This window comes from Pimephales promelas, chromosome 11 (assembly GCF_988280905.1).
Source record: "Pimephales promelas chromosome 11, fPimPro1.hap1.1, whole genome shotgun sequence".
NCBI lineage: Eukaryota > Metazoa > Chordata > Actinopteri > Cypriniformes > Leuciscidae > Pimephales > Pimephales promelas.
The window spans coordinates 16,008,965-16,021,226 of record NC_142779.1 but is presented as its reverse complement, the minus strand read 5'-3'; the positions used below and the strand labels follow the sequence as shown (position 1 = coordinate 16,021,226).

Sequence of the window (12,262 nt, the reverse complement as noted above, 5' to 3'; positions counted from 1 at the left end):
CGAAGAAAGCCAAAGGGCCCCAGTTTAAGTCAAGCTCTTTGTGGAAAAAGAGTACTCAACCCCAAGCGTTCTTATGTCATCTCCCTATTAGAGCCACCATCAAGAACAGCTTCTGGCTATGTGGAAGACCGTGGTCCATCTGTTGAGTGTGTTTATTTGCAGTAAACAGGACCCTCATCTCCCCGGCCTTCCTCTGCCAGCTGCTGCTCGTTATGCTGAGTGCCCACCTCTGTCTTAATTGACTACTGCTGGATGCAAAGAGACCCTCGGGGACGAGGTAGCAGAAGTGGCAGACGCGGACTGCTTGGTGCGCATCCACTTGGAGGCTAACCTGCTTCTTCTCTTTGACTGAAGAGCGTAATTCCTTTAGTGTGCCAGTAAATTCAAACCAGACTACACAATGATGTAACATTTTCAGTATCATGAGGCCTTCTGGACCTAACATACCACAAGAAATCTGACTTTAGCATGCTCACTTCATATAGCAGCTGCGGTTATGATACAGATCGTCAAAAGTGCATCACAAAAATTAAATGTAACCAACTAGGGCCATTTGACGTATACTTAAAGTGTGTTTTTTACTTCTAGCACTGACAGAGTACCCAATTAATCTGCCTTTATCATTGAATTGTGTTTTACTGTACAAGCATAATGTAAAACGGAATTACTTGTTATTTGTGCATGTACAGTTTGTTTAAACTCATTAGTGGTTTGTGCAAGTTGTAGATTTAATTTATTACTTTCTGATTTAATTTTCACTAATGACACTATCAAATGCAAATCAACCATCTGCATGCACATTATTTGGGATGCTTTGAAATGATCCAGATGGGGCAAGTCAAATGCTTCGTACATTATTACATGATGAAACTTCGGCACAAATCCAGTGGACAAATGGACACAATTGTTTTGATCATCTCTAATTTACACACACACACACACACGCATGCACACAAAAAAGGCAAAACAAATGTATTCCTTACCTTTTCGCAGAGAAGGTTCAAAGCGGTGAAGTCCCATCTTTTAGCATGCACTGTGTTGTAACTCAATATTGCATCCTGTAAGATAATGAAAGCTAAAACATAATTTTTTTTCCCTTTTTTAAATATAAACCATTAAATTGTACATATCTGAAAAAAATATATACCACTGAATCACATTAAAATAAGTTAATACTACAATTTTGGTCAAACTATAACATTTATAAGACAATTGGAGCCAAGAAAAGCATTACAAAAAAACCCAAGAATACTTTACATCTTGGAGCAACTCTGCCACCCTCTGGTGGGATTCACTTACTCATTTAGCAAAACTCTTTTAGGCATTATACCTACATGTGTTGACATTTGACAGTTCATTTCATTAATTTTTCAAAAGATAAACTAAAACCTACCCTAATGTCTTGTGAGCGTTTAAATTCTCTTCCCAAAGCAGAGCGAATCAACTTCCATCGACTTTGCACTACACTTCCATCCTGAAAAAAAGACACATACACATCATATATACTGTAGACAATATACTGCTCAAAATTTGGGGGTCAGCATGAATTAAAACAATATATATGTACACATTTATTTTATTTTTTCAGCAAGGAGTCATCAAAAGTGACAATGAAGACATTCATAATGACAAATGATTTATATTCCAAATAAATGCTGTTCTTTTGAACTTTATATTCAATTGAAGTCTATGATGTCATTATGTCAAACAATCATTTCACATTAAGCTTAATAAACAGTATTAGCTATTCAATAAAACACCACTTTCATTAATAGTGAGAAGTCAATACAATTTAAACTATTTTCTTAATGGCACTATTAAAGACATTACCTCATTCTCCACAGGAAACAGGTTTTGTTCTGAGCAAGGCATCTTTACAGTCACATCATCCCAGAAATCATTGTATTTGCTTGGAAATGGGATGGGGACGTGTCCTTCTTTAAGCAGGTCTGTCTATAAACCAGAGAAGAGATAGACTAGGTATTTAGCAATAAATTTTACCTTTTAATCACTTCAAACAATTATTTAATCAGGTCAGTATGTCATTCTAGTATTTTAAAACAATAGTTTTTGGGGGCTTTTTTTGCTTTCATTGGTTGCTTCTACAAATTTATCAAATTTTTTTTTTTTTAAAGTCTCCTATGGGCTCAAATACTTGTGATAAAAAATGTAAAGTAAAAACTAGTTTCTGTAAGGACAATTTAAGAACGATCCGTCCACTTCGAATCCTTTCAAAGAAACATCAAAACACTGAGTTCTATGTTGTGCGGGAAAAGCGTAGAGCTGCTTGGACATCCACAGCGGTATTATTCTCAAACTGACAGGAAGCCCTTAGGCACTGGCTGAGAACATCACAGTGTCGCTGTGAAGAGCAGCGTGGCTTACCCTGATGAGTATTTTGTGATGGTGTGTTGCCCTGAGGTGTGGCAGGGTCTGTCCACACAGAGGCATTCTTCTAAGCTCCTTTACTGGGGTCCCGCGCCGTTCTGACTCTTTCTGCTCTACTGACACTTGCTGACTAGACATCCAACAAATGGTGTTACTTGCATTGTTAGAATTTATTGCATTATAATGGTTAATTATTAATAATTTTTAAATATAATAGCATTATTATTGTCATCCTGTTTATTTCATATTGTCATATCGGTTACTGGATTTATGTCAGCAGATATAATTTATTCAATTGTACAATGTCATTTAGTCTTTTTTTTGCATTAAGATTACCTATATAGTCACTTATGTTTCCATTTAAAAGATTGGGGATCAGGTTTTAAATTTTTTTTTTTATAATAATACAATTTTAATAGAGATATTGTGCAGCAAATCGGTAAATTAAAATAATTTCTTAAGGATTAAGTCAGTGACATTGAACACTGGAGTAATGATGCTGCTGAATATTCAGCTTTGCCATTACAGGATTATAAATTGTACTCAATAGAAATATTATATTTCACAGTATTACTGTTTTTACTGTATTTCTGTTTTTTTTTTTTTTTTTTTAATGAAGCCTTGGTGAGCATAAGATACTTCCAAAAATCTTTCCAACCCCAAACTTTTAAACAGTAGTGTAATCTTGATCAAATCTCAAAATGAATATATTTTTTCATACTTTTGTGATGTCTAAATTCATAGATCATGTTTTTTATGATGTTTCAACAAAATGGAATAGAACTTTAATATTGGCCAATATACAAAAATAATAATCAGTAGCAGCCAGACTTTTACTATTGGTGCATCCCTAGTAGCTACTGTATATTTAATTTCAAAACCATTTTCCAATTAAGGAAATACACAGCAATATTCACAAACTCACAATACCTTTCTGAAGACGACGTTGGTGCCTGGTTACTTTCAGGCTCAAGCTTTTCAACATTTTCAGGACCAAAAGCACCAGCACCAGAATTTTGCCCCTCTGTATCATCCGTTTCCATAGGTGTCACTTCAGATTCACTTGTGACATTCTCTACAGCTTCTAGATTGGGGATTGGGGGTTTGGGCTCCTCAACTGGGCCAACTTCTGAATGGGACTCCGGCAAGTCAGAGCAGTCAGAAGCATTTTCCTCTGAATTGCTGGGCAGAGGCGCATCGCATGCTGGACTCATCTTCACATCTACGCTTGGTGTGTCACTTGCATTAACAGATAAGATTAGGTCGGACTCTGAGCTCTCTGTAGACACGCAAGTCAGCTTGCCCAGGTCGGCATCTGGTGGGTTTGATTCAAATGCCTCTTCTCCATTACTTGGCTTCGTCAGACCGCTTGCATCATTACTACTGCTGGCATCGATGGCCTTTGAGTCCATGTCACACTTTGGCAAAGAGGACTGTATCTGGTCTTCCAGATCATCATTCTGGTCCTCACATTTTTTTAATTCACACAGCTTACCAATTTCACTGCCGGTTGCTGGACCACTTTCCTCCATTTCATGCCCTAAGGCCTCGGTAAGATCACTTTCTGTAGCCTCAGACTTTGTTACATCGCCACCCTCACAGCTGTCAAAGGAAAGAGACAAAATGCTTTGGACTGAGGTTTTTTTACCTATTAAAAACAGAAATTTACATTAAAAAACAGAAACTTACCGGTTCAGTTCTGCATCCATATTTACTGTAAGCACACTTCCAGCCAGACTACTTGCTGTAAAAAGAAAAGTGAAACTTAGAACTGAAACTTAGGTCTTAGAACTGAAAATAAAAGTTATAGTTACAGTCAAAAAACAAAACAAAACATCTACAACTGATAATGAAATAATAATGAAAGGAATGATGAAAAACAAGAAAGACATTTCGAATGGCAGTTTACTGGAGTTACTGTAAAAAGTGAAGCAGGATAAATGACAGTCCGCTTTCCATTTGTTTTGTATGTTTTTAGTATATGCTGTGGTCTCAATTTTTCATAAAAAGATCGCCAAGAAAGCCAAATATTGCCAACTCATAGTTGTGTAAAATAATGGTGACAACGTCATTGTTGTTAGTGAGTCATTATAAAGCGGCCCTAATAGAAAAAGCCTGATAAACAACTGCATCGTTGCATTATATTCAATATTATTTGCTATTTGCTGCTATTAGTACAGATGACACACTGAGTTGCTTTACACTATATGTATAAATAAGGTTCATAATCATCAGGTTTATTCTGTTGTTGTAAATGGCTAAAGCTAGCTGAGTGATAACAAAAGGCAGGTCATTGTTTTGCATGGATTTATTAGGTTAATATATATTTGCCTGAAAAAAAAAATACTATAGTGTGCATCTATTACATCTATTTGTATTATCATCATAATAACACCAATAACTGTAATAAAAGATAAAACACACACCCGTCTATCAGATATCTGATTGAAGCCGAAATCAACAGCATACATTTTAATACAATATAGGTAACGTTAGCCGCCATCATTATTGCTAGAAAAACAGCAATGCTGCTTCTATACTTCATGCAAATATTATTATATTTAATATATGAGAGGCTGGTTTACTGTCAGACTGTTCGCTTTGATCACGCATCAAACAATCATACTTGCACTCTTTTTCAGCTTTGTCTTCGTATCGCTGTGCACACATATTCGAGCTCTTTTCCACCAGGCAGGGAAACTGCACCTATGCAAAAGTTTGCTGCTTTTATCACACTATCCAAGACAGAAGGACACACTGAAATATAGAATTAAACATTGACTGGGAAAGGAGGCATCCGTTCAGTTCCGGGTCGTAAAATTAGCTGCTGGTTGGCTAGATTCTTGTCACGTGATTGAAAGTGTCTAGTGGCTGAATAAATAAATTTCTTTATTCAAAGTTCAAGAGGGGCCAGTTTCCTAGTCTTTCACTGTATCTTTTACATTGACATTTTTTTATAGCAAAATACACTATGTGGGTGGGTCAAAAATTATATAACAACTCTTGAGTGAAAGATAGTCCGTCACGGTTTCTTCAGGCCATAGCGCGCCCCCTTCCGTTACAATAGGTAGCTACTTATCAAACAGAAAACAGAGCAGCTCATATTTAGTTTACTCTATTCTAGAGGTTTATAATCAGTGTTTTCTAAGCACCACCTTAAAAATAGATTTTTTTTCATGTAAATACAAATGAAATATTACAAAGTGTGTATTATTAATGCAATTACTAATTATAATATCATTTTTGGTCTCTGAATACAACATCAAATAATACAAGAAATAATTATTTAATGAATAATGAACGACAAAGGAGCAGATACAGAATGGCAAGTTCTACAATGCAGTGTAAAAATGTCATAATTACTCAAAACATAGTAAGGAAATCAAACAAATATAGTGCAACTTCTAGCAGCATTGTAATTTGTCAACCCAGTGTTGTCTACAAAAAAGATTAAAAGAAGATCACTTGGAGTATGTTAAAGCTTCAAGTATTTTTAGACATAAAAATAGAGGAATATACATATAAACAACATTTCTACTGGTTCTCCATTGACTGTTTCGCACTGCAAGTTGCTGTTCCAATATCTAGAAATTTAAAACGGCTTCACGATTTTCATGGAAATGTAGTTCTGTAAGAATAAAAGGGCAGATTTAGAAATGCAAATCACTTAGTTACTTTGAGAAAAATAAATGTGCTCATTTACTAATGATAATATTTGAAAAAGACTTACAGGGAAGGAATATAAGAGGATTCCAATAAACAGGATCACCAGTGTTAGAATAATGACTCCAATGAAGACCCATTTAAATCTGCGCCATACGATGAACTTCATGGTCTTGCATGGATTTGTAAACCAAAAGAAGGATGTATCTGGGCGGCTGTTTACAGATATTACAGAATAAAGTATTACTACTTCTAATTAAACATGATACTGAATGACCAAACACTGATGTTAACATACTTTGGAGGATCTAGTTTGGGGTTCATGTTGGGTTCATCTCTTCCTTTCCCAGCTGGCCTCTCATCTGCCTCGCTCTCTTCCACCACTTCCAAAGTCATCTCCACTTTACCCTAATGCCACAAAGAGAACGGCCTTTACTGTTTGTCCCGCTCATATACAGTATGTCATTTCTTATTTTTATCCAAAATGCTTGCAAGCTTCACTCACAGCCAGGATTTTTTTGCCATTTTCCTCCATGGCACAAGGCCACCAGCCTCTCACTGACTTCTGGGAGAAGAGTGATGTAGGTGTCAGGTTCTTGCCTGTTTGTGTTAGCATGCTTAGAGAGCACTTTTCAGGGGTCTTCGCTGGAGGGATTAGGTGAAGCATATCCAGCTCCACTGTGCCTGTTTCAAAAAGCAGTAATATCATAAATCTGATCCAGCAGATGATGTACCAATTCCCCAAAACATCAAAATTACCATGAACATTTCTAAAGAAACCCAAAATATGCATGCACTCCAAAAAGAAGAGCATTCACCTAAGTAATCATCCAGGGAGAATTTGTCATTGTCCCAGATTTGAATGATCAGTTTAGGAGGGATCCTGAACTCGGTTTTGTCAAGACTCCAGAAGTGTTCCTGGAAATAAACAATAAAAAACAGGGTTCATTGTGACTATCAATGAATAAAAACACTTCATATAAAATGTAGTTACACTTTTTTCAAACCGCTAACCTTTGTAGACACAAGACACAACTGTTCTGCTGGCAAATAATCAAAGCCAAAGACAAATCTCCAGTTGAAATTTCCATCTCCATCAAGAGACCTGTAATGGACGTCGGTTTTCTGCTTGTCCTCCTCCATACCTGGCATCCACCTATGAAATACATATAATAATACATATAAATAAATGAGCTGTTTTCGATTTATTATATTTTATTTTTTATTATTATATTATATATATTTTTTAAATATAATATTTTATTATAAAAATGTTAATTATTATTATATATTTTAAAAATGATGGTAAACCTGATTTTTTTTTTAGCAGCCATTATTCAGTGTCACATGATCGTTAAGAAATATTGTGCTGCTTAATGTTTTTTTGAAAACCGTGATACATTTTTGTAGGATTAGAAAGTTCAAAAGAACGGCATTTATTTAAAATTGAAATATTTTGTAAAATCATAAATTAATTGAATCTTTGTTGAATAAAAGTAGTTTCTTTTTGAATGGCAGTTTATTAATTAATTATAATTAATCACAGTGATTACATACACGGTAAAAATGACTTACACCAAAATTATTATGCTAATATTATCATCAACCTATTACCCTTTCACATAGATGTCACTCATGTTTTCTCCTGTGATGCTGGTTTCATCCAGGATGACTTCAGTTGTATTCCAAATGATGGCTCGCAGTAAATACCTTCAGTGAAAGGGGACACATTAGAACAGCAAATACAAACACATAGTAGTTTTTCTAGATGTGAGGAAGATTAGATTGTACTTTTTAGGTTTGCGAGGAGTGATGACACAAACGGGTCCTGGAATACCAAGGTTTTTGGGGAATATTTCAACCCACATCTGGATTTTGCCCTGCAAAGACAAAATAAACATGAGTGACACAGACGGTACATCTGGATAAAATCACTGCAAAGTTAAGCATGTGTTATAAAAGCTGGGGATGTGGGGACTGACTTGAGAGAGAGTGGGCTGGTAGGAACTGTACAGGGTCCTGGTCTCCACATGCTCTGGAACGAGGCCTTGCCTTCTCAACACATGCAAGCAGATTCGCTCCTTAGGTGGGCCCAGGTGTTGGTGGATGATTTTATTGGCCTCTATAAGCAAAGTAATATAAAATTGTTTTGTCATCATAAAATGCTTATTTAGCAATATGGTGCTGCAAGTTCCACACCAAAGTAGAAATGCAATATACATCATGTACATTTGTGCTGAATCAGGTAAAACTGTAGTAACAACATTGCATCTTTACACAACCATAAAGGGGTGTTTTAAGTTCATGTCTTTAGTTTAGTTTATAGTTTATAGTCATGTTCTGATTTGTTTCCTTAGCCACTTTTCCACCAACGGGCCAAACCGTTCTCTTATTAACCGTTTCATTCCATAGCCGGTGAGAATATGATTTAATTTTCCACGATAAAGCTGATAACGGAGAAGAACTGTTCAACCCGATGGTGGAAACGCAGCTTTTGTCATGGTTTTCCCAGTCACTGTTTTGCCTGTGTTCTCATTCATTAATTTCATTACACCTATTTCTTGTTTCTCTGATTATCTTTCCCTGTGTATTTAAGCCCACAGTTTCCTTAGTTCGGTGTTCCACATTAATGTGGTATATGTGTAGCATTCATGCTCTATTAAATTCTGTTTCATTGTCATTCTGTGTTAAAATGTAATTTATTCCAGTGATAACAAAGCTGAATTTTCAGTAGCCATTAATCCAGTCTTCAGTGTGGACAGTTCTGGGTCCAGTAAATGATCTTCAGTCAATCATTCTAATATTACGATTACAGTTTTTTTTTATTCGCTTTGGAACTATTTTCACAAGTAAGGTGTACATTTTCAAAACTCTTAGTGCTAATATCACAACAGATCATCAAAAGTGCACTTTTTTCAAACATTTCATCATGTTTTCAACTGTTAGTACAATTCACACAATCACAAAGTGTCCTTTTCACAACACAAAATAAGTGTTTCATCTACATTATTGTTTCATTCACAGTTACTGCCTTTCATAAAGCTCTTACTATCAAACTTTTGATTTGCATCTCTTTTTGTTCAGTTTAATACTTTTGTCTATTATTTAATCCAACAGATCTTAATGGTTAATCAATTAATCATTTAGTAAACCTATAGATTTTCAATTCAGCAATATACAGTATATGGATTCTGAGAATTACAGAAATAAAATGTGTGTTTGTATGAATATTTAAATTACATATAACCACACATGATGAATACTCGTTATAGCTAATTGATTTCACATAGTGGTAACCACAATTGGCCACTATATACAGTAAATGATTGTAGAGGATGTCTTCATTGATCCTTCACTTGATTACATATATGATGGATATTTTGAAATTATAGATTATGTAAATGTTGGGTACTGTAAGTGTATTGCCTAATGTTACAGTAAAACTGTGTAATCGGTCTTTTAAAGTACTGTACCATATTCATTTCAGCACTTCTAAGGCCGATTTGAAACATGTATATTGCATTGTTTGCTGTTGGATGAACTAATTTTGTGAAAAGTATAAACTGAAAGAAGATCATATTGTTGTTTCAGTGATTAAACCAAATGTTCTCATTACATATTACAATATTCTTGTGTTTGAAATAATGATTATGTGGACTGAAAACATGTGCAAATGACTAGCTGCGTTACAAGTGTGATCAGTTTGGATTTTTGTACTAATAAAATGTACACCTTACTTGTGAAAATAGTACCAAAGCGAATAAAAAAAACTGTAAGTGCACAAGAAACATTTGCCCTGATTAAACATTTTGTGGAAACCATGATACATATTTTTTCAGGATTATTAGATGAACAGCATTATTTTGAAATAGAAAAGTTTTGTTACATTATATATGTCTTTACTGTCACTTTTGGTCGATTTAATGCATCCTTGCTAAATAAAAGTATTGATTACTTTTTTTAAAAAAAAGTTAAACTTTTGAACAGTAGTTTATGTACATGATGTTGAGGCCCAGGTCCAATGGTTTGAATGAGCATACCCAGTTCATCTAGCCTGTAATCTCGTCCTCCAAAAGACACAAAACTGCCATCATCTGCAACGTGGGGAGCAGGAATTCCTCTCATCCTGGCCAGATTCTGTAGCATCTGAGATGGTTTGAGCTGGTCCCTCCACTGGTTCACCCCAGATCTTTTTCATATATTATTTCAAATAGAACTGAGTACATGAATATGTCTAGTAATATGTTATGGGACTTTAAAACTATTATGAAAAATGTGTTCGTTAGTAAAATAACCACTTACACACAGTACGATTTTGGGATTCCACAATGTGAGCCAAACCGAGAAAGAAGTCGATTCTCGAGGTCTATGACGGTTTCCCCAACCTTCTCATCAGAGCTGAGCAGATCATAATCATAAATGGAAATCTTCAAGTCCTTATCTTGTGGAATGTAGCAGTTTAGTTCAAATACTCTGTGAAGACATATAAAAATTATTTATTTTTAAATGGAAAAAATATAAAATACTTAATTACATGTATGTAAATGCTTCAGGATTCATATTCTCACCTTCCAAAATCTGGGTTTAGAGTATTTGGTTTGTAGTGATCTCTGTCATCAATCATTTTCTTTCCCAGAGAAATCTTTATGTACGGATCACACTTCAGAAAGAAAGAATACGTATGTATATGAGACACAAAAAAATTCACCAATCAAAAGATGTAAAATGTAATGCTTGATGAACCATCAAAATCTTAATTGGCTACAAACTCACCATGCCATTGTTGTCTTTAGGCTGCAGGTCAATACAGCGTATGATGTAGATTCTGACCAGGCACTCCTGAGGACAGCTTTCAGGCAGCTCCCTAAACTGCCGAGGTGGGTCTGAGACATTTGGGTCATCTGACAATGGATACACTCGAAACGACCCCTGCGAATGCAGATCATCAAGTAAAATTAGCTTGGTTAGTCCAATGTCTACCACTAGATGGCAGCCTAATATAATTCATTCTCTCAAACTAATCTTACTCTGTAATTGTTGTTTTTGGTCAAGTTCTTTTACTCAATTTTCTCAGGTGTTTATAGTGTCCAGAATCCCAGAATTTGGAAACATGCTTTCAAAATGTTTTCACTATTGCATGATACTTTACACCAGTAGGTGAACAGTTAAATGATTATATGCCTTACACAACGGTCACAATAGTGTTTGAACAGGATGGGTTTGAAATAGCCTTTAAAATTCTCCCCTACTAAGGTCTGAACTAACAACCTTTGTGTAAGCAGCCAAGACATTTACTGACTTGCCTTGAACTCTCCCACTACTGAGGGGTCTTCCTCATCATCCTCCATTTTACCTCTCTGCAATTTAAATGTATTGCAGAAGTCTGTAAGCCCTCTGAATTCTGGGACTGCCTCAAGCTCAGTGTCATAGACCTGAAACAGACACACACTTTTAAAGCTGTTCAGTTACAAAACAACAGTCATACCTTATCTTCGAAACATTAGCAGGATGCAAACTTCCACACAGGATGGTAAGAGCGGGCAAGTTAACTCACAGTTAAAGTGTCATATCCCTTCAGGAGATAAGGGCCACACTTTTCATGCTCGTTAATGGAGGCATAGAATTTACTCCACCAGTCCACTGTGTCCTCTTCCTACAATAGATTGTGGTAAAATAGATGTGAGTTTGCCTGTTTAAGATGCTGTAACAATCTGTCTATTTTGCACCATAACAACATAGTTTCCAGACTGTTATGTAATGACAGAAGGCTATTTATTTGCCTTTCTGCGGGCAGTGGGAAAATCACGAATGGGTGGCAAAGGGAAAGGAGATGTAAACAAATTATTATAAAGTTAACAAATAAATGAAAATATTCTGAGGACAAAATTCATAAATGTTCACTGCACCTGTTTTGAAGGGCTGGGCATTCTGTCCCCCATATCAATGATGACATCTCTGGGAGCTGCTGACATCATAGCCACTGAGACAGAAATTATACATACAGTATAACTGAGACTGACAACAGTCACACTTTAGAGTAGGGTCCAATCCAGAGTTTTGCTTAAACTAACTATTACTGCTCAAAAGTTGTTAAGTTTAGGTTTTGGGTATGATTAGGGATGTAAAATATGGTAATGCATTAATATGTGCTTTATATGTACTAATAAACAGCCAATATCTTAGTATTATGCATGTTAATGAGCAACTAGTA

The 12,262-nt window shown here is 35.6% G+C and overlaps 2 protein-coding genes across 4 annotated transcripts in view; both read right to left on the bottom strand.

The window, feature by feature from the left end:
- The window catches only part of parga (poly (ADP-ribose) glycohydrolase a), a 28,432-nt gene extending 22,954 nt beyond the window's left edge, over positions 1 to 5,478 (bottom strand). The window contains exons 1-7 of one of the 2 annotated variants that reach the window (XM_089117075.1): positions 4,974 to 5,478; positions 4,078 to 4,132; positions 3,319 to 3,990; positions 2,386 to 2,518; positions 1,831 to 1,953; positions 1,394 to 1,474; positions 984 to 1,058 (exon numbers count right to left, since the gene is read on the bottom strand). In XM_089117075.1, the coding sequence (XP_088973201.1) occupies positions 984 to 1,058; positions 1,394 to 1,474; positions 1,831 to 1,953; positions 2,386 to 2,518; positions 3,319 to 3,990; positions 4,078 to 4,132; positions 4,974 to 5,058 (1,224 nt within the window). In that variant the 5' untranslated portion in view covers positions 5,059 to 5,478. The remainder of the gene's footprint in view (positions 1 to 983; positions 1,059 to 1,393; positions 1,475 to 1,830; positions 1,954 to 2,385; positions 2,519 to 3,318; positions 3,991 to 4,077; positions 4,133 to 4,973) is intronic. The other variant, XM_039672290.2, reaches the window with a different exon arrangement.
- A 177-nt stretch (positions 5,479 to 5,655) lies between these two features.
- Positions 5,656 to 12,262, bottom strand: part of myofl (myoferlin like) — a 31,126-nt gene continuing 24,519 nt past the window's right edge. For both annotated transcript variants that reach the window (XM_039672285.2, XM_039672286.2), the window contains exons 38-53: positions 11,958 to 12,031; positions 11,606 to 11,704; positions 11,355 to 11,483; positions 10,825 to 10,980; positions 10,620 to 10,711; positions 10,354 to 10,524; positions 10,092 to 10,240; positions 8,034 to 8,173; positions 7,843 to 7,931; positions 7,666 to 7,761; positions 7,066 to 7,207; positions 6,870 to 6,969; positions 6,557 to 6,735; positions 6,350 to 6,459; positions 6,119 to 6,266; positions 5,656 to 6,016 (exon numbers count right to left, since the gene is read on the bottom strand). In XM_039672285.2, coding sequence (XP_039528219.2) covers positions 5,981 to 6,016; positions 6,119 to 6,266; positions 6,350 to 6,459; positions 6,557 to 6,735; positions 6,870 to 6,969; positions 7,066 to 7,207; positions 7,666 to 7,761; positions 7,843 to 7,931; positions 8,034 to 8,173; positions 10,092 to 10,240; positions 10,354 to 10,524; positions 10,620 to 10,711; positions 10,825 to 10,980; positions 11,355 to 11,483; positions 11,606 to 11,704; positions 11,958 to 12,031 — 1,910 coding nt within the window. In that variant the 3' untranslated portion in view covers positions 5,656 to 5,980. The remainder of the gene's footprint in view (positions 6,017 to 6,118; positions 6,267 to 6,349; positions 6,460 to 6,556; positions 6,736 to 6,869; positions 6,970 to 7,065; positions 7,208 to 7,665; positions 7,762 to 7,842; positions 7,932 to 8,033; positions 8,174 to 10,091; positions 10,241 to 10,353; positions 10,525 to 10,619; positions 10,712 to 10,824; positions 10,981 to 11,354; positions 11,484 to 11,605; positions 11,705 to 11,957; positions 12,032 to 12,262) is intronic.